Source organism: Bubalus bubalis, chromosome X, assembly GCF_019923935.1.
Source record: "Bubalus bubalis isolate 160015118507 breed Murrah chromosome X, NDDB_SH_1, whole genome shotgun sequence".
In the NCBI taxonomy this organism is placed as follows: Eukaryota; Metazoa; Chordata; class Mammalia; order Artiodactyla; family Bovidae; genus Bubalus; species Bubalus bubalis.
The window spans coordinates 50,944,110-50,966,395 of NC_059181.1; the positions used below are offsets into that span (position 1 = coordinate 50,944,110).

At 44.3% G+C, this 22,286-nt stretch overlaps 1 protein-coding gene across 1 annotated transcript; it reads left to right on the forward strand.

Annotated features, from left to right (window-relative positions):
• The first annotated feature begins 18,274 nt into the window (after positions 1 to 18,274).
• Positions 18,275 to 20,837, forward strand: LOC102406959 (transforming acidic coiled-coil-containing protein 3-like). Its single transcript, XM_044936842.1, is given in 2 exon segments — positions 18,275 to 19,033; positions 19,035 to 20,837. Coding segments are annotated over 2 exon segments (2,427 nt in total). The 5' UTR covers positions 18,275 to 18,307; the 3' UTR covers positions 20,736 to 20,837.
• Positions 20,838 to 22,286: the final 1,449 nt, after the last annotated feature.

Here is a 22,286-nt window from a genome sequence, read left to right on the forward strand (position 1 = left end):
ATTGTTAATGTATAGAAATTATTTATTTCTGTTGTATCCTGCAACCTTGCTGAACTCACCTGTTAGTTCTAGGTTGTTGAGTTTTTTTTAATGATTTTTTGTGGTTTTCCACATAGGCAATTATGTCATCTGTAAAATAGATCTTTTTGGTCGGCACTCCTTATCAAGTTGAGACAATTCCCCTCTATTCCTAACTTACTGAGGGTTTCTTCATGAATACATGCTGGATATTGTCAAATGCTTTTTCTGTGTCAATTGCTTTGATCACATGATTTTTCTTCTTTAGTTTGTTGATATGAAGGATAATACTGATTTCCTTATATTGAACCAGTCTTGCATAACTGGAATAAATTCCACTGGGTTATGGTTATAATTCTTTTTATACATCATTAGTTTAAATTTATTTTTGAGTAGTATTGAAGAATTTTTTATATCTGCTTTTATTTTGATATTTTCTTTTCATTTTACTTCCCCCTCCCCTCCAAAGATACTGACCCTTTTTTGGTTAACAAATGACAGTGACAGAGATAATTATTTGAACAGATTAATTTTATTTGCTATTCTCAATGCAATCAAATACATAAAACATAGGGTTAATGTGTATTTTCCTAAAGTCCAAAGCTGCCATGAGATTCGTAAAGAAGTCAATGAATCAAACAAAGGCAGTGTGTCATGGCTGTTCATGCAGATGTTGTGCAGTCTTCATTTTCAGCCCAAGTTTCTTCCCTGAGTTCCAGACCCACTTCTCCAATTCCTTATTGGACGTCTCTCTGTGATATTCCATAAATACTTCAAACTCAACAAGTCTCACGGAACTCACCATCTTCTTACCCAAACTTGCTTCTTCTACTATGTTTCCTTCCCTAACTGGTGACATTACCATCCACACAATGACCTAAGCCAGGAACATTGTCATTGTCTCTCTTGCTCCCTGCTCAACTCTTCCAATTAAAGCCTGCTGACCCTGCAACTAAAGGTGTATCAAATCAGTCCCTTTTTCTCCATTCCCTTAACATTCTCCCTAACTCTGGTCTCAATATCTCTCTTCTTGATTATTACATTTGCTTCTCTCACTCATATTTTCCTTCTCCAGTCCACTTGCCAAAATGGCCACTGCCAATTGTGTCCTGGTAAATGTTTAACAAGAGGCTCTGTAAGAAAAAAGCTCTGATTTGTAACATTTTCTGATTTCCATGATATAAATATAACTGAGTTCAAGCTACTAAGATGTCAGTTGGCTTGCAAAATTCCTGAAATTGCAAGAATTGTTTCCTGTGGTAGTTGGTATGAGCCAGTTCCAGAAATCCACTGGTACAACTGAATCTTTGTAACAGGGAAATTTAATCAGATAGCCCCCTTGGTTAAAACTTTAATGACTCTCCAGGGCTTCCCAGGTGGCACAGTGGTAAAGAATCTGCCTGCCAATGCAAGAGTTGCAAGAGACACAGATTCAATTTCTCAGTTGGGAAGATCCTCCGGAGAAGGAAATGGCAGCCTATTCCAGTATTATTGCCTGGGAAATCCCATGGACAGAGGGGCCTGGCCATGGGGTTGCAAAGAGTCAGACATGATGCGACTTAGCACACACACCCACAGGATAAAACTCAAGTTCTTTAACTTAGCACTCACATTTCTTCATGATATAGCCACTGCAGACCTCACCAGATTGATCTCTCAAACCACCCAAACTGCCACCCTAATGTAACAATTTTGAACGGCTTGACTTTCTTGAATTCAGCAAGTTGTTTCACATATTTGTATCATTTGTCTTGCTTCTCTTAGTACCTGATAAGCACCTATTAATTTTTCCAGATTCATCTGATGCCTTCAGGTATAACTGGACATACTCTTATTGAGATCCATTCAGATCTCTGTCACAGAACTTATTGAAATCCATTCAGATGTCTTGTTGCACCTGTTACTTTATGTTTCTTTCTCTGATACCAACCTGTGTCATTACCTTAGAACGCACAGAGTTTCATTCATCTTTATCTTTCTAACACCTAAGGCCATAGCCTGGTCTATTGGTACCATTTAATTAATTATTAACCAATAGAGTGGAAAGATATATTTGGACTAAGACATAAAGGAGGAATTAATAGTCAGCTAGATAGACAAGTATGAAGAGGAAACTGCAAGGGGGAGAACGTCTGTAAATATACAAATATATAAGAAGAACACTCTTCAACCCCTTAGAAGACAAGATGTGATGCTCCTAAGGAGATTTTTTTAATCTTCCTTTGAGCAAATGAATAAAAAGCTAATAGTGAGCCCATCAAACCGTGGACTTCAATTTTGATCAATAGCAGCAAGACACTGTGATGCTCTTCACTCCTCACCCTCTGCTCATTTGTCATAGGTACAAAAATGTACTGTTCCCTGATTAGAGAAGGTACAAATGCTCCTTCTCTTACTCGTCTTGCCAATGATTCCCAAGATATCTCAGTGTAGATGGTGAGAAGTGGACAGATATATTTTTGATATGGGACTGAGAGGACTTAATGATGGATTTGATGTAAAGTATGATGAGAAGGGAGCTATCAAGACTGTGTGTGTGCATGTGTGTGCTCAGTCATGTCCACCTCTTTGAGACCCCATGAGCCGTAGTCTGCCAGATTCCTCTATCCATGGGATTTTCCAGAATGTCTCTTAGGTTTTTAGTCTAAGCAACTGGAAAGATGGAGTTGTCATTAACTGAGAAGGGGAAGATTACAGGAGAAGCAGGTTTGTGCTGGTAGGAAGATTTTATTCTGAACATACCTATAAGGTATCCAAGTGGAAAGTTCAAGTAGGCAGTTGAGTATACAAGTGTTCAGGATATAAATCAAGGCTGGGGATGTCTATTTGGGAGTAATTAAATTAAATGGCATCACTGACTCAATGGACATGAGTTTGAGTAAACTCTGAGAGTTAGTGATGGACAGGGAAGCCTGGCATGGTGCAGTCCATGAGGTTGCAAAGAGTCGGACACGACTGAGCGACTGAACTGAACTGAAATTGTGAGAACTGGATTAAATTATCTAGAAAAATGTCTGAAGATTGAGCCCTAAACATTGCAAAATTTGGAGGCTGGAAAGAAAGTAAAAGCTGGAGTCAGTTGAAGGAGCAATGAATAAGCAGTCAGGGAGATAAAAGGAACACCATGAGGTTTCTATGTTATGAAGACTAAGAGAAGAAATCATTATAAGAATGGAATGCTTAACTCTATTGAATGTTGGTGTCTCAATCACCTCAGGCTACTATAATAGAATACCATAGTATTTCTCTTGTGGTCCAGTGGGTTAAGACTCCACATTTCCACTGCAGGGGGCATGGGTTTGATTCTTGGCCGGTGAACTAAGGTCCCACATGCCACGCAGTGCAGCCAAAATAATAATAATATTTTTTTTTTAATTAAAAAAAGAATACCATACACTGCCTGGTTTATAAACAACAGAAATTGGTTTCTCACAGTTCTGGAGGCAGAAGTCCAAGATTAGGATGCCAACATGGTTCTGGTGAGAATCCTCTTCCAGGCTGCAGACAACCATTTTCTCTTTATATCCTTACATGGCAGAGAAAGCAAGAGAGGGCAAAAGAGTTCTCTGGGATTTCTTTTTATAAAGGAAATGCTCCAATCACATTCATGAGGACACTGCCCTCATGACCTAATCACCCCATAGGCCCCACCTCCTAATACTATTACACTGGGAGTTTGAATTTCAACATATGAATTTTAGGGTGACACAAACATTCAGTCCGTAACAGTTGGTAAGTTGTTGAGTAAAATGAGGATAAAAAAATATTGCAATTGGCAACCTAGAGTTCACCACTGACCATGCCAAGTGCAATTTCACTGGATGGGTGGGGACCAACTCACCACTTTTTGAAGAGAAAACTTTTTTTTTGTGAGAAAACTCACAACTCTCTTTTTGAAGAGAGAAAGGAATGTGACATCAGGTTCAAAATCCCACTTGACACCATCTGAGTTCAGTGCATATTAACCAAGATCTTTGTTTCTTCTTAGGAGGAAGTGTAAAATACCATACATGTTAAGAGGATAGACTTTAGAGTCAGACTGCATAGTTCTAGTTCTGACTTAATCACTTACTAGTAATGTGACCTTGGGCAAATAATTTTCCTTCTTTGTGCCTCAATTTCCTCACTTCTGAAGTGACGATATGTTGTTGTGAGATATATAAAAATTAATCTGTATGACATAGAATAGTGTCTGGCACCTAATAAATGCTAATAAAATGATAGATCTATTTCATTTCACCTTTCAGAGAAATCTCTGTATTGGGATCCTGGAGACCAGGTTTCCTTCCAGTCCTGCTTCTGCTACAGATGCCCTGAATAGCCACCTAAAAAATAAACAAATTAAAATAAAAGATTCCTAGAAATTCAGGGACATGGAATAAGTTCAAGCCTATCTCAATGGCAACCTACAGCAAATTAAGGATGGGTGAAATCATGATATCTTATACATACATTCACAGGGGCCACTGAAATTTGAAGGGCAAGAAATAAACTCATTAGCTGCTGAGTGTAATGTGACATCAAGTAGGAGGCAGCAGAGTGCAATGAAACGAGAACTGAGCTGGGAAGCAAAGTGAAGGAAGAAACAATCAGAACCATCATTTTTTTTTTTAATTGTCTCCTCAGAACAACCAGGCATTTCACAGCAAGTACGATCAAGTGGTCAAGTACGATTCTCATTTCACAGGCATGAAAACAGGCTCAGAGAGGGTAAGTACTGGATTGGCTAAAAGTTCGGGTTTTCCATATGGAAAAAATAGATCATGGTTCTACACTATTATGTAGAAAGATCAGAATTTGAACTCTGCTATTCTGATTCAAAAGTGTCTGCTTTTTCTACCACTAAGGTAGCCACAGTGTTCTGTGATCCATAGCTTAGGTTTTGGAGAGAGAAAGCCTAGATTTGATTCTGACTCCTGACATTTACCAGCTGTGTGACCCTGGGCAAGCCACTCCATTTCTCTGAGCTTTTCTTTCTCCATTAGTAAAACAGTGATGATAATGAGTATCTAATTTTCACAGGGCTGCTGTAAGGATTAAACACAGTAATATAAGTGAAACACTTATCACATAGCAAGTGATATATAAGTGGTAACTCGTAATCATACAATATTATATACAATATTATACTAAATCTAGAGATTTAGTTTTAGTAACCAATTTTTCCCAGAGAAGTTACTATACCTCACTAGGTTCCAGTTTTTACCTCATCTCTAAGGTCCCTTTATGTTCATTAAAAACAACAACAACCTATATGTATTGAGCTACTGGTTTTATTTCGTCTTAATTTTAAGCATCTTATGTGAATACTGACTACTTCCTATGCGATTGAGATCACAAAGGCTTTACTTATATTTGACCTATATCTATCAGGAAACTACTCAAATTATAACCCTTTCTGTGATTTTCTGTCCCTATTTAGTCCTTCATTAGTTAAAAGTACTACACAAACATCTATTATGGTACCAAATGTCTATGTAAATAAACTATTCTGCTGCTTTCATTTCTCCTCTCTAAACACCTTCCAATTAACTAACCTCAGTAGATTCTGGCATTTATTTCTTCCAGAGATTCTCTCTAAGATAAACTCAAAAGTATGAAGAGTTTACATCCATAGAATTCCTCAGAGAATCAAGTAAAACCTTTTCTTCTCTGAAAAACATCACATGAGCCCACAAAAATTTGCTTAAAGAGAATATATCCCTAACATATCACACTCTCAATCAACTAATAAAAACATTTACTAAAAGCTCTCAAAGCAGGGGGTTAAAGATGAGAGATTTGGCAGCAAATGATAGTAGAACAATTGATTATATATAAGAAAAAAAAATGAAACCAGAGACTTAAACTATACCATCTACAAAATCCAACTTCAGACTTATGAGTTACTTACAAATAAAGGCAAAACTTTGAGAAAGAAAAAAAGAACAGCTCCTGACATTCAGAAGCTACCCCAGCACTCACTGCTAGGCCACATGATTTTCCTATTTAGATATAAACACAGAATACCAACCTCAGACAAATTTACTCTAAGATCATAACAAATTGAGACAAAGCATGGTCACTTCATAATTTTGTCTAAACACTGCCACTTGGTCTTCACAGGAGGCACTAGTAGTAAAGAAGTCCCCTGCCAATGCAGGAGACATAAGAGTCTAGAGTTTGTTCCCTGGGTTGGGAAGATTCCTTGGAGGAGGGCATGGCAACCCACTCCAGTATTCTTGTCTGGAGAATCCTATGACAGAAGAGCCTGGTGGGCTACAGTCCATGGGGTTGCAAAGAGTCAGAAGCAACTGAAGCGACTTAGCATGCATGCATGCATGCATGCAAGCACTGCCACTTCAGTTCAGTTCAGTTCAGTCACTCAGTCGTGTCTGACTCTTTAAGACCCCATGAATTGCAGCACACCAGGCCTCCCTGTCCATCACCAACTCCCGGAGTCCACCCAAACTCATGTCCATCGAGTCAGTGATGCCATCCAGCCATCTCATCCTCTGTCGTCCCCTTCTCCTCCTGCCCCCAATCCCTCCCAGCATCAGAGTCTTTTCCAATGAGTCAACTCTTCACATGAGGTGGCCAAAGTACTGGAGTTTCAGCTTTAGCATCAGTCCTTCCAATGAACACTCAGGACTGATCTCCTTTAGGATGGACTGGTTGGACCTCCTTGCAGTCCAAAGGACTCTCAAGAGTCTTCTCCAACACCACAGTTCAAAAGCACCAATTCTTCCGCGCTCAGCTTTCTTCACAGTCCAACTCTCACATCCATACATGACCACAGGAAAAACCATAGCCTTGACTAGACGAACCTTTGTTGGCAAAGTAATGTCTCTGCTTTTGAATATGCTATCTAGGTTGGTCATAACTTTCCTTCCAAGGAGTAAGCGTCTTTTAATTTCATGGCTGCAATCACCATCTGCCTGATTTTGGAGCCCCCCAAAAATAAAATCTGCCACTGTTTCCACTGTTTCCCCATCTATTTCCCATAAAGTGATGGGACCGGATGCCATGATCTTAGTTTTCTGAATGTTGAGCTTTAAGCCAACTTTTTCACTCTCCTCTTTCACTTTCATCAAGAGGCTTTTTAGTTCCTCTTCACTTTCTGCCTTAAGGGTGGTGTCATCTGCATATCTGAGGTTATTGATACATTTCTCCCGGAAATCTTGATTCCAGCTTGTGCTTCTTCCAGCCCAGTGTTTCTCATGATGTACTCTGCATACAAGTTAAATAAGCAGGGTGACAATATACAGCCTTGATGTACTCCTTTTCCTATTTGGAACCAGTCTGTTGTTCCATGTCCAGTTCTAACTGTTGCTTCCTAACCTGCATATAGGTTTCTCAAGAGGTAGGTCAGGTGGTCTGGTATTCCCATCTCTTTCAGAATTTTCCACAGTTTATTGTGATCCACACAGTCAAAGGCTTTGGCATAGTCAATAAAGCAGAAATAGATGTTTTTCTGGAACTCTCTTCCTTTTTCAATGATCCAGCAGATGTTGGCAATTTGATCTCTGGTTCCTCTTACAAAGTACCAAACACTCCCCTCTTTGCCAAAATGAGTGACTTCTACTTCTTTATCAATTATAGCTTTAGCTTTATGCTATTCTCTCCTCCCAATAGATAAAATTTATTGGCATACCCAATTACAAAATAATCCCCTCTTCCTGATGGCATGAAAACTAGACCAAACTCCCACTTTCTGAGACCCTCCTGCAAAACACTCACCCAAAGTTCAACTTCAATAAAAGGGTTTTTTCCTATAAAATCTTACTGAGACACCCCTTAATTCCTCATGGCACTCATTTGTAGTCCTGAATAGGTATCTGAGATCTCGTAGGGGCTCACAGGTGTATTGAGTGTCATCTTCTGTTTTCTTCCGTGGCTTGACTCATGTCCTGGTACCTTGACTGCTGTCAGAGTACAAAGTATTACAGGGTAGGGGTCCTTCCATGTGGGCTGGAGTTGAGCCTTTGGGGACCCATCTTTCCAGACTTTAATTAGGACTTGAGTCCCTGGAGCATATAGTGGTGACTCCTTACAATCTTTTGGGTCCTGGTTCATACCCCACAAGCATATATCCTGTTGGAATTGCCCAATGGCCATGGTATAAGACTGGAGGGTCTGAATCTCTGGATCTAGGAAGAGGTCATTGACATAAACAAAAGGTCTCCCATATAACATCTCATAAGGACTAAGACCAACCTGTTCCTTAGGGGCAATACGGGTGCTGAGGAGAGCTAATGGTAAAGCCTTCTTTCATCCCAGGGAGGTCTCCTGGGTTATATTTTTTAGTGCTGATTTTAAGAATTGGTTGGCTCTTTCTACTTTTCCTGAAGACTGAGGTCTCCAGGCACAATGGAGATAATAAGTAATTCCCAATGCTTTAGAGACCCCTTGGGTGACCTTAGAAGTAAATGATGTCTCATTGTCACTTTGTAATGACCTGGGCAGACCAAATCCTGATTAAAGCATTTGCCTGCAATGCAGGAGACCTGGGTTCGATCCCTGGGTTGGGAAGATCCCCTGGAGGAGGAAATGGCAACCGACTCCAGTATTCTTGCCTGGAGAATCACATGGAGGTAGGAGCCTGGTAGGCTACAGTCCATGGGGTCGCAAAGAGTCAGACACGACTGAGCAACTTCACTTCAGCCTTCTCAGTCAGGGTAGGAAAGCCTTCAATCGATCCTGTGAATATATCTATCAAGACTAATAGGTATTTATACCTTTGAGAAACTGACATCTGGGTGAAGTCCTTCTGCCAGTCCTCTCTTGGGTAGGTCCCATGTTATTGGATGGGCTGGGCCAGCTGGGGTCTTTGAGCTCCTTGGGGGTTGTTTAATTGGCAAGTGGGATAAGAGGAGACCACTTGCCTTATAGTTGTTTGGAGGCCTGTTCCTCTGAAGGACCTTCCTAGTAATCTTTGGAGGGCCTTCTCCCCTAAATGAGTGGTGGCATATACGGAGTTAACCAACTTCTATTGGAGGTTCCCAGGCAGAAAAAGGAGTCCCTCCTTTTGGAACCACCCAATATGATCTTCTTGAAAGTCCTCACTCTTAGCTTTAAGAGTCTCACCTTCAGTATATGAAGGAGTTTCTAGCAAATTAGTCTGTGGAACTAGGATGGCAATCCCTATTAAGTCATTGTTCTGTAATGCTGCTCTCTTAACTGCCTGATCAGATGCTTGGTTCCCTCGGTGCCACTTCTGTGCTCCCTTTTTGGTGTCCTTTACAGTGGGAGACTGAAACCTCAGTGGGCAGATGGACTGCCTCCAAGAGTCTAATAATTTGATCACCACATTTGATTGGGGACCCTCGGGTGGTCAAGTGGCCCCTTTCTTTCCAAATAGCAGCATGTGCATGTAACACCAGAAAGCCATACTTGGAGTCAGTGTAAATGGCTATTCTTTTTCCTTTTCTGAGCTCTAAAGCTCAAGTCAGGGCTATGAGCTCAGCTAATTGGGCTGAAGTACCTGATGGAAGAGGCTTAGCCTCTATGATCTCAAAATTGGAGACTACTGCCTATCCAGCTCTTCTTTTTCCATCTAAGACAAAGCTGCTTCTATCAGTGTACCAGATTTCCTCAGGATTGGTCAGAGGATCTTCCGACAATCCCTCTCGGGGTTTTGTCCAGTGGCCCAAGGTTTCTAGACAAGAGTGAAAGGGGAGAGAGCCCTCGGGGGTAGGCAGGAGGGTGGCTGGGTTAAGAACCTCACAAGGGGATATAGTGAGGCCTGGATTTTCCATCAGCATTACTTGATATCTGAGGATTCTTTAATCAGACATCCTTAAATGGCCTCTCCCGTTTAGGAGTTGTTTTACTTGGTGGCTAGTAAAAATAGTTAGTTTGTCCCCAAAGGAGAGTTTTAAAGCATCTTCTATCATGATTGCAATAGCTGCAAGATTTTGAAGGCAGGAGGGCCAGGCTTGGGCCGTTGGATCGAGCCTCTTGGATAAGTAAGCTACAGGCTGGGGCTCAGATCGCAACCTTTGAGTTAACATTCCCAAGGCTATTCCTTCTCTTTCATGAACATAAAGTTGGAATGCTTTTTCTGGGTCTGGCAACCTCAAGGCAGGTGCCTGAGTTAAGGCCTGTTGTAATGTAGCCTCTGCCTTCTTTTGAGGAGTTCCCCATATTGGTGGGATTGAATCATACCGTCCCTTTAAGCTTTCATATAAGGGCTGGGTAAAATAGACCACAGTTGGGTATCCAGATTCTACAATACCCAGTTAACCCCAGGAAAGCTCGCAATTGTTTTTGAGTCATGGGGGAGGGCAACTGGAGGATTTCTTGTACCTGATCAGAGGACAGCCTCCTGGGCCCGTGTGTAATCTGAACTCCCAGGTAAAGGTAAGTGACCTTTGATCTTTGTCTCGACCATCTGTGCCTTAGCACGGGAGACTTTATATCCCCTTTCTGCCAAAAAGTTTAGAACCTGAATTGCATATTGTTGGGCATTTTTTTCATCTGGAGAGCAGATTAGTAGGTCATCTACATATTATAATATTTTCCCATTAGGTCCCAGGTCGAGATCTAGGAGATCCCAACCAAGAGCCTGTCCAAACAAGTGAGGGCTATCTCTGAACCCCTGAGGTAATACTGTCCAAGTCATCTGTTGGTGTTTTTTTTTCCTGGGGGCTCCCACTCAAAGGCAAAAAGATATTGGGATCCTCTTAGCCAGTGGTATGCAAAAAAAAAAAAATGCATCTTTGAGATCCAAGACTGTAAACCACTTGGCACTGGGTGGGATTCCTCCCAAGATTACATAGGGATTGGGTACTGTGGGATGGAGGGGGACTACAGCTTCATTTATGATCCAGAGATCTTGAACCATTCTCCAGGTTCCATCCTTTTTCTTTACTGAGAGGATTGGGGTGTTACATGGCGAATTGGTGGGGACCAATAGCCCACAAACAAGGAATTTATTTATTAAAGGCTGTACTCTCTCCCGAGCCTCTCTTTTGAGGGGATATTGTTTCTGGTTAGGAAACCGAGTGGGATCTCGGAGGACAATGATGACCAGTTCAGCTTGGTGGGCTCGTCCAGGAATTTTTTGGTCCCACACCTAGGGGTTAATTTTGTCCTCCCATAGTTTTTGGTCCCTCTCTATTGGAGAAGGTGTAATGGGTTCTTCAGTAGTAACCAGAAGTTGTAGAGCCCTAGGGGCTGAAAAGCTTCCCATCGTAAGGGTGGTCCCCAGTTTAGTGAGTATATCTCTTCCCAATAAGGGAGTAGGACACTCAGGGACCACCAGAAACTGGTGGGAAAATATTTGTCCATCCCAGCAACAAAGAAGTGCTTGGGTGAATCTTTTAGTAGTTGTTTTTCCTGTAGCACCCAAAATGGTACAGGTTTGGGAGGAGAAGGCTCTGGAGTAGGAGATCAAGACAGAGTAGGTAGCCCCTGTGTCAACCAAGAAATTCTCGGACCTACCTGCCACATCCAGTTGCACCCTTGGCTCCAGCCCCATGATGGTTATCTGTGACAGGTGGGCTGGCTGGAGCGGGCTGCTTCAGTCCTCTTGAAGCATCGTGAGGGTAGGCTTGGCGCTTGATTTGAGGCTCTTGGGTCCCCAGGGCAGAGTGCCGCCCAATGTCCCAGTTGATGGCATTTATAGCAAGCCGTTCTAGGAGACTTGTCATGGTTTGGACACTCTTTGGCCCAATGCCCCACCTGTCTACAGATTAGGCATTTGCCTCGTGCCTTGTCCTTCAAGGACTCGGGGTTTGCCATAGGGCTTTCCTGGAGGGTGGCCAGCATCTGGGCATGCCTTGTCTCTTTCCTTCTCTCCCTCTCCTGGGCCTTGGCCTCCTTCTCCTGTTCTCTGTTATAAAAGATATTGGTGGCTGTCTGGACCATCTCATCTAAAAAGGAAGCAGGGTCCTGCTGCTGTAGCTGTTGTAACTTAATTCTGATATCTGATGCACACTGGGACAGGAATTTGTCCTTTAAAATCACCTGCCCCTCGTAAGAGTCTAAGTCCAGATTGGTAAACTTTTGGAGGGCCTCTTTTAGCCTTTCCAGAAAAGCAATTGGGTTCTCATTGGGCTCCTGAGTTATTGCTGAGACCCAGGCATAGCTAATTACTTTTTGTTGGGCTGCTTTCATTCCTGCCTTCACACAGATTAGAAAATGATCTCTTTCCCAGATGTGCTCAGGGTCATTATAATTCCAATTAGGATCGGAGGAAGGGACTGCAGTTTCCCCTACTGGGTATCTATCACTTGACATGTAAAGCCCTGTTGCATACCTTCAGGCTTCCTTTAAGACCCTAGTATGTTCAGGATCAGATAAAGTTTGACTAAATATGACCATGATGTCCTTCCACGTCAAGTCAAAGGCCAAGGCAATATGTTGGAATGTATCTATATATTTGCCTGGGTCATCTGTATAGCTTCCCAGGTCTTGTTTGATCTGTCTTAGTTCTAAGAGGGAGAAGGGCTTATGGACCCGCGTTGGTCCGAATTCTCCTCCAGTTTCAACTAAGGGACATACTCGAGCTGGCTTTTGTGGAGGGGGTGCTGCTGGATATGGGGGCACGTTTGGATACAAGGAAGGAGCACCAGGCAACTCGGGAGCTGTGGAAGGCTCCAGTCTCTTTGGGGTAATGAGAGGTGAGCCTTTACAGGGGGTTTACTTCTCTTGGTTGCCTGTGCCTAACACCATTTGCCTAGTAGGCTCACTTTTAGGGTGTACAACAATCCCATACTTAAAACAGAGTTCCTTCATATCTCTTAGTCAGAAGTAAATTTGGACATAGGGGATCTCTGTTCATTTCCCTTGTCTTTTGCAGAATAATTCTAGTTGCCGGATGGTATTGTAATTTAAACTCCCATCCTCAGGCCAGTGTTCCTCGTCCCCCAGTGGATACTGCGGCCACGCAGTGGCACAAAAGAATTTTAAGTGACTTCTTAGAGTTAGAGGATCAAACAGGTTCCAGTTATCAAGGATGCATCTCAAGGGCATCTGTCGGGAAGTGGATTGGTTATTTCCCATCTGAAAGACAGTCATGACAGGGAGGAAAAGAAAAAGAAAAAAAACTAATAGGCCTTCAATTTCCATGGGTGGACTTCCTTAAGGGTGAGTGTTTTTGAAGCTTATCCTACCCAGTACTGTTGCAACCTGAGAGCCAGGCATCCCCGGGTCAGGGTACAGATCCCCAGGCAGGCTGAGGTGTGACAGCCTCCTAGAGATTGAATGCCTGGGCAGGTCGAGGAGTGACGGCCTCCTGGGACTCCGGGACTGGAGGATCCCCGAGCAGGTTGAAGCATGACAATCTTTCGAGGACCAGATTCCTAGGCGGGTCAAGGCAGGTTGACCTCCTGGGACCCCCGGACTGGAGTTGGGCATCCCCAAGGTCTCCAGCATGACCAGTGCTGGGTAGGATTAAGGGGTTGTAATCTTAACTCATTGCTGGTTTGTCCACCATGGATGGGAAAAGATATCATGATATAAAGCAATCCAAGCCTGTGTCCTGAGACTGGGAAACAGTGTAACAGTCGTAAGACTTATCTTCTTACTGCTCTAAGGGATTGTAAGTCACTGATTTCTTTCCCTAGTTCTCCTTAAGAGCAGGTTAGGGTATCTCCTATGGTAAACATTTCGTTGTCATAGACCCACTTTAGGTAATAACAAAAGTAGTGACAAAGGAATGAGTTATCTGGCCCTGTTAGGGACATTAAGATATTTTAATAGGCTGGGTGGAGCAATGTTGCGTACAAGGGGTCAGGGTCCTGATTGTAGTAGTTAGTAATTGGCTTAAGAACAAATTTGTTAAGAGGCAACAGACCAGATGTTCCATAAAAGTGGAGTGGAGATTTGATCCAGGGGTATGTTTGTAACTTTAGGAGAAGGGTGGTAAGGGTTTGGGCACAAACGGCCTGCAGGGCTAACTCCCAAAGTGGCAAACATTATCCCTGGAAGCCCAATTGCCTTTGAAGGGATGTCAACCGATGGACTTCTAGTAGGCATTTTGTGACTGTTGCCCACCCTAGTGGGTTCACTGAGAGATGTTGATGTTGCACATGTTGTAGGAAACATGGAAGATGAAGGCCTGAATATCTAGAGGGATTGGGTATTATACAGTATTTCCCTCCCAAGGGCTAGCTATTTTCTAGTTGTCCCTCCAGATTGTAGAGGCAACATTGTGGGCCTGGATGGGGCTGAGGAAAGGAGCATGAAACAGGAGGGAAGGGGGCAGGGCACAACCTTTGAAAGAATGACATAGCACAAGGGCATAACGTAAACCTATTAAAATCACTTGGGTCCAAGATGACAAATTAAATTCAAGTAAACCTTAATCCCCAATCTGTAAGCCAAAAGACACATCCAGAGGTGGCAGGACAGATCTAAGTCACTGTCAAAATATGGAGGAGTGGGTGGTTCCCCAATGGTTGGGATGACCCTCCCACTCATCAGCATATGAATTCACCCCTAGCAAAACCTGCTGCTGCTCCTACTGCTGTTAAATCGCTTCAGTCTTGTCCAACTCTGTGCAACCCCAGAGATAGCAGCCCACCAGGCTCTGCCGTCCCTAGGATTCTCCAGGCAAGAATACTGGAGTGGGTTTTCATTTCCTTCTCCAATGCATGAAAGTGAAAAGTGAAAGTGAAGTCGCTCAGTTGTGTCCGACTCTTTGCCACCCCATGGACTGCAGCCCACCCGGCTCCTCCATCCATGGGATTTTTCCAGGCAAGAGTACTGGAGTGGGGTGCCATTGCCTTCTCTGCTAGCAAAACCTAGCCAGGCCGAATTCCATGGCCCCAGCCCTTGCCCTCGGCAATGGCCCACACCCTGAAGAGCATGCTTCTTTCTGAATCCTAACAAATCCACCTCTTGTTGCTTTGTCTCTCACTGAATTTTTACAATGAGACATCAGAGCCTGAGCTTCATTAGGTCCTGAAGCCAGGCATCCTGGGTTTTGGCTGGGCTCGAGTCCCAGGAGAGAGCTGAAGGACAGGAGGAAAAAGCAGTGGGAAAAACGTGCCAAGGGATCCCCTTCATACCTGACCTGTGCTCACAGTTTTCATTGGCCTGATCCTTGGCACAAAGAAGAGTAAGGACAGAAGAACCCCCACCAGCTTGGGTAACAGCTACTGGGGCTCAGCAGATAGTGCTTTTGGGACATACCAAAGAGTAGCCTCTCCAGAGTCCCTCAGTTCACCCACTGCCGCTCAACTGTGTCACGGGGGGGTTGAGGAGACAAGAAACAAGAGACTGTAAAGGAATTAAGATTTCGTTAGGCATATGTTCCTCCAGCCATAGGAGCGAGGACCTCCTACCTTAATCAGAGGTCTTCTGGAATCTGAGACTGAGCCACTTGAGCTTTCTGCTGAGTTCTTTTTTCGCTGACCGGGTTTCCAGCATGATAGGCCTCTTGTCACTTCCCTTGCGCTGCGTTTTCTTCGCGTTCCGCTTCTACCGCGGGAGCTTTGCTGAGTTGGGCTCCTGCTATGCTTGGCCTCCTCCTTGCAGGGGCCACAACGAGGTTGTTTCAGCCAGGTTAAACCCGAGCCACAGCACCATAGATGTCAAGCCAGTGTATGCTCCTCTGTTCTGTCTCGTCTCAACAAAGATTTGGGGTGACGTACATTAAAGCCCTTGGCGCATCACAGCTCTCAGGTCTTGGACAGACCATGTTATAGCTTTTAGACAAATCAGTATTACAGCTCTATTTTATTTAGAAAATAGCAAGAGAATCCATCCTCGAGGCGTGAGGGCATGCGGACCCAAAGATGCAAAGAGAAGAGAGTGGGGGAGTGCGCCAGCACGCGGGGGGCGGGGAGGGGGGGAGACCACGGGGGAGGGGAGGGGTAGAGAGAGAGGGAGAGGGAGGGAGGGAGGGAGGGGGAGAGAGAGAGAGCGAGAAAGAGAGAGAGAGCGAGAGCACGCTTTGGCTCCTCTTTTTATACATCTTTTTCCTCCCCCTGGGCCTGCCCTATGTAAATTGGGCTAGCCAGGAGTGCTGTTTGTTCTACCTGAGGTCCTCACTCAGGTCCTTGGACCTTCCTGTGACCTTCCTTTGTTCTATTTTCGCGGGCTTTTCCCTTCCTTGTCTTTTAGCCACTGCCATTTTGGACTCCTGTTTCCTATTCTAACTACGCAACACTGATATCTTAGAATGTATATTATGGAAGTGGGTCTGGTAGTATCTTTCTATTGTTAAGTTCTGATCCTGTTATCCTAAAATGTAAATTGTGGGAGTGGGTCTGGTAAAATTTTCACAAACTTGAGACATTCTTTTGATTTATTGTAATAATTAATTAAAAGTATATAACTTTTGCTAACACTTGCTAACACTAGCGATGGGGGCACTCTCTGTCCCCCTTCTGATGTCTATGTCAGAAGCTTTCTCTATCCCTTTTCTTACTTTAATAAGACTCTGCTACACAAAAGCTCTTGAGTGATCAAGTCTGGTCTCTGGTCTCTTCTTCGGAGATCACAAATCCAACATTGTTCACCGTAAGCTATCAGCTTTGGAAATTAATGAACTACAGCTATGTATAACAAAATGGGTAAATCTTAGAAATAAAATGTTGAGTAGAAACAGCAAAGTGCAGAAGAGTATGTAGAGTGTAATATTATATTTATGAAGTTAAAAATAAGGAAAAATTAAGCAAAATATTATTTATAAATACATACACAAGCAATAGAGCTTTTTGAAAACAATATAAAATTCAAAATAGTGGTTAACTATGTGGAGAGGTAGTAAATAGGATAGAGAAAAACATTCAGATAAATACAAGGTATTGGAAATGTTATAGTTTTTAAGTTGGATGGTAGCTTCATGGGTGTTTATTTTATTATTAATATTAAGCTTTATGACAAACATAAATCACAAATATTATTTTTTATGTATTAAATATTACTTTATTTAAAATATTTTAAAGATAAATTAGGAGTATTATTTTTTATTATGGAAAATTTAAAGAATTTTTTTACATGTAAAGAAAGCAGTGAAGTTCATTTTTCTAAAAGGAAAAACACAGGAGGAAGAAAAGTTTGGTGAGCTCTTAAGAGGATCGAGAAGAGGAATACAATTCAGGGAAAAGAAAAAAACTTCCATTCTGAACCATGTTATTATTTTAATCCTAGGTCATTTAGGAAGCTATGCTGGCTGAAACTGGAATTTATTAAGGAGATTATACTTTCACCTGCAGTTTACATCAAGTAATTTTCAGCCATGTTCTGTTTCTTCATTTTTTAAATAGTTGTGAATGCTCTCCTTTCTCAAATCAACCTCAAACTTCAGAAATTACCACATAAAGAAGTAAATGAGCTACTTCTGTTGGGGCTAGAATGAGGTCAGTCTCATTTATACTCTTGGGGCTTCCCTAACTGGTTCTGGGGTCTTATTTAATGCCAGACCTTGGGTAGGTATTGAGAAGGATCATCTGTCCTCACAGGTTATTGTGACATTGTCCACTTGGCATCTTTAGATTGGCAGTATCTCTTGCCAGCCTTGGGACACAGAAGACTTTTTTTTTAGTATTTATAACCCCAAGCCTTGCATTTCTGTCCCTCAAGATCATTAAAGCAGCCATTCCACTCCGAGGCTTCTCTAAGAAGCCATCTGAAGCAAGGCCCAGTTTCTACCTGACTCCTCCCACCTTCTCTAACTTCAGCCCAAAGGACACTTTCTTGTGAATCTGATGGAAGTCCCATTCTCCCTCAAACCCAATTCTTCTTACTGTGCTTGAGTTTTTAGAAAAGAACGCTCAAATAAATATCTTGCTAGCTAATCTGCTTTCAGCTTGGCCACATACTTCCTACAAGGCTATGTAGGAAGTCTGAAACAGAGGCTATGAAACAGAGTCTGCTATCTGGCAGAAAGGGGGAAAAGACGAAATGAAATACAGGGAGAAAATAACTAGTATTTCAAAATAACCGGAGATAAGCAAAGGCTTTTAAAATAGAGTTCAAAGGGTACTAGCCATAGAGTGAAAAAAACTGAAATTCTTTCAGAAAACAACTGTGTTTATCAAAAGACACTGTTAAGAGATTGAAAAGACAAGACCAAAAAAGGAAAAAGATATTTGAAATATATTGGGTTGGCCAAAAAGTTCATTCAGGCTTTCTGTAACAGTTAGCCAAAAACCCAAACGAACTTATTGGCCAACCCGTATATATCCAACAAAGGATTCATGTTAACAATATATAACAAAGTTCTAGAAATCTAAAGGAAGGAAAATGCAGACAATTCAATTGAAAACTGACTTTAAACCAGCACCACACAAAAGAACAAATGTTCAGCGAGCTCGGCACCTCCCACCCTGGGCTCCTCGCGGCGGTCGACAGAATGAGTCGGCATATCTTCAGTGACGAAAATGTCACTGGTGACAAAAGTACAGAAAATTGCGACTTCCTGTTTTCACCACCGGAACTTACCGGAAGATCGTCCGTTCTCCATCTGTCACAGAAAGAGAATGTGCCACCGAAGAGCACAGCCAAAACTGTGAAGGTGACTTTTCAGACACCTCTATGGGACCCACAGACATACAGGATCTTAAGTCCCAGCGTGGGCAGCAAGCTCGAAGCCTGTTTTGTTCTGGGTGACCCCACTGAATTAGAAAACTGCCATCAAGTCTGTACCCAGAAAGAGAATCAACAGTTCACCAAGGAAACGGACACCAAAACGACCCATGGAATTCTCCAGAAGCCAGTACCAGTCAACACCGAGCCCCCCTCAGAGGACATGAGACCAGTCTCTGAAGACCAGCCTCCTGGTGGGCCCCCCTCAGCTCCTCTGGTCAGCCTGGGTCCCTCAAGCTCTTCCCAGATACCAGAGAGTGTTGAAAACCCGGAGGCCTCCCGAGGACCAGCGCCCGGCAGCCCTGAGTGCACCCAGGAAGAGCACGTCCACCCTTGGCCCTCAGAGGAGAGCATGCCCCTCGGCCCTGTAGCTCCAGAACAGCCCCCTGGGGTGGCGTCCCAGGACACAGCAGAGGACCCACTCAGCGCTACGGGAGGGGACTTGGAGGGGATCCCTGGTCCCCCCGCCAGGCCCGCCTCGCCCTGTGGTGCCCCCCCCTGGAGAAAAACCCCTCGTGGACCTGCCTGGAGCGGCCCTAGCGGGCTCCATGGATGCCACCGGCCGCGAGGACACGGCCCTGACTGGCCCTGGAGAGGCTGCAGGGGCCACACACCCCGGTGCTCAGGGGGAGGAGGCCTGTGGCCAGGCCACCGGCTCTCTGAGGAGCGGGCCTGTCCGGCTGGAGTTCGACTTCTCTGATGCCACTGGCAAAAGGTCGCCCCCACTGCAGAAGCGAGGGAAGGCCCTGGGTCTTAAGCCCCCCTCGAGGAGACCAGAGGTGAGGCCCGGAAAGGCCACCCTGGAGGCGGGCAAGGGTGGCAAGCTCGCTCTGCATGAGTCCGACGGCCCGAGCTGGGACAAGCCAGACAACCCAGACTGTAACCCGGCTGCAGACAGTGGCGAGGCCCGGCCCCCGGAGCACCCGCAGAGCGGCCAGGCCACAGAGGCCTTGTCTCTGAGCCGGCAGGCGTGCTCAGATGACACACCCGGGACGAGGGCCCCAGCGAGGACCCCAGGAGCGGCGGGCGAGGGGTGGACCACAGGCTCTTCGGGGGGGTTGGCGCCCCTCAGCAGCCCAAGCAGCGAGCCACTGACTGCACCCACCAACCCCACGCCCCCCACCGAGAGGGGGCCGGAGCCCACCCTGGACCTGAATGGGAAGCAGTTCTGGGACCCCGCGGAGGTCCTAGGCGCAGGGGCAGAGGTGGACTACCTGGAGCAGTTCGGGGCATCCTCGTTTAAAGAGTCAGCCCTGAGGAAGCAGTCACTGTACCTCAACTTCGACCCGCTCCTGCAGGACAGTCCCTGGGGGCTGGCACCCAGCAGCAGCGGCAGGCCACGGGGCCTACCTGTCCCGAGCGCGGGCCCTCTGGCCTCCGAGGAGAGCCCCGGGCTCATGCAGATGGCAGGTGGCTTCTCTCTCCGTGCTCGCAGTGTGGACGGGCCTTCCTCTGGAAGCCCCCGGGAGGCCCAGCTGCTTGACCTGGACTTCCCTGGAGCCCCGGGCATTCCTATACCTGGCCCGGCTCCGTGTGACCTCGGGCCCGGGGCTGCACCGCTGCCTGTGGAGCGGATCGTGGATGTGCTGCAGTACAGCCAGAAGGACCTGGACTCGGCGGTGGAGGCCACGCAGAAGGAGAACGAGGTGCTGCGGGGCAAGTGCGCGGCGCTGCAGGAGAGGCTCCTGGAGATAGGGAAGATCATGGACAGCTTTGAGGGCACTGTCTACCAGGTGATGGAGGAGTCTCAGAAACAGAAGGAGCTCACCAAGGCCGAAATGCAGAAGGTCCTGAAGGAGAAAGCACAGCTGACGGCCGACCTGCACTCCATGGAAAAGTCGTTCTCCGACCTCTTCAAGCGGTTTGAGAAACAGAAGGAGGTGATCGAAGGCTACCGCACGAACGAAGAGTCACTGAAGAAGTGTGTCGAGGATTACATAGAGAGGGTAGAGAAGGAGGCCCAGAAGTACCAGGCTCTGAAGGCCCAGGCGGAGGAGAAGCTCCGGCAGGCAAGCGAGGAGATTGCCCAGGTCCGCAGCAAGGCCCAGACGGACGCTCTGGCGCTGCAGGCGGTCCTGAGAAAGGAGCAGATGCGTGTCCACTCCCTGGAGAAGGTGGTGGAGCAGAAGACTAAAGAGAATGATGAGCTGACCAGGATCTGTGACGACCTCATTTCCAAGATGAAGAGAATCTGACGCGACAGCCCTGACCTTGCCGTCTTCCCTTTGTGTGTGTGTGTGTGTGTGTCTGTCTGTCTGTCTAGGTTTTTCTTCTCTATTGAAGTCTTTTTTCAATTCATTTTTAAACTAGGTTGCTTTAGGAAAAAATTAAATAAAGTTTCTCTTAAATCTAAGCAGTAAAAAAAAAAAAAGAACAAATGTTCAACTTCATAAGTCATAATGAAAATGCAAATTCAAATAATAATCTAGGACTTCCTTGGTGGCGCAGTGGATAGGAATCCACCTGCCAATGCAGGGAACTTGTTTCGATCCCTGGACCAGGAAGATTCCACATGCTGTGGGGCAACTAAGTCCTTGCACCACAACTACTGAGCCCACACTCTGGAGCCATGTGTTGCAACTGTTGAGTCCACGTGCTGTAACTACTGAAGCCCACACACCTAGACCCTGTTCTCCACAAGAGAAGTCACTGCAGTGAGAAGCCTGTGCACCACAATGAAAAATAGCCCCCACTCGAGGCAACTAGAGAAAGCCCTCACAAAGCAACAAAGACCCAGCACAACCAAAAATAAATAAATAAAATTATTTTAAAAAATCATAATGTAACACCATTATACACCTACTAGTGTGGTTAAAATAGAAAAGACTAACAATACCACATGTTGGCAAAGATGTGGAACATCTTGATGGGAAACATAAACTGGTACAATCACTTTGGAAAACTGGCAATAACTACTAAAGCTAAACATATGTATACCCAGTGACCCAGCAATTCTACTCCTTATATATACCCAACAGAAATAGATACATATGTTCACCAATAGACATATATAAGAATATTTGTGTTAGCATTATTTATAATAGCCCCAAATGGAAATGACCCAAATTCTCAACAGTAAAATGTATAAACTATAGTGTATTCACACAATGGAATGACATACAACAATGAGAATGAATAGGTCCCTACATGAAACAACACAGAAGACTCTCACCAATACAACATTAAGTAAAAGAAGCCAGACATGTGTACATACTGTATGATTAAATTTATATAAAGTTCTAAAAGAGGCAAATTAATCTTTTGTCTTAGAAATCAGAGTAGTGGTTATCTTAGAGATGAGTAGTGACTGGGAAGGCATATGAGGAGTTTCTGGGGGACTGGTCATGTTCTGTTTTAGGATCTGGACGCTTGCTACATACCTGTGTTCTCTATGAAAATTCATTAACCCCTACATTTAAGATCTGGATATTTTTCTATATGTATATGATACTTCAATAAAAGGTTTACCTAAAAAAACTTTTACCTAAAATATATTCAGCCACATTGAGCCTGTAAGTCTGAGGCCAGACTCTGAAATGTAATTCACCAAGGTAATCTATGCCATCCCGAAACTGCTTTAAGTATGCCCTTCCATTTTTCCTAGTGTTATCCTTATGCAGCTTTTCCTGAAACAGAGGACTCAGCAAAATTTCTTCTATAGATCCTCTTATTGGAATTTTGAATAATGTAATCTGACCACATATGTAGATTTTCATTAAATATGGTGAGTGATCTGGAAATTTTAC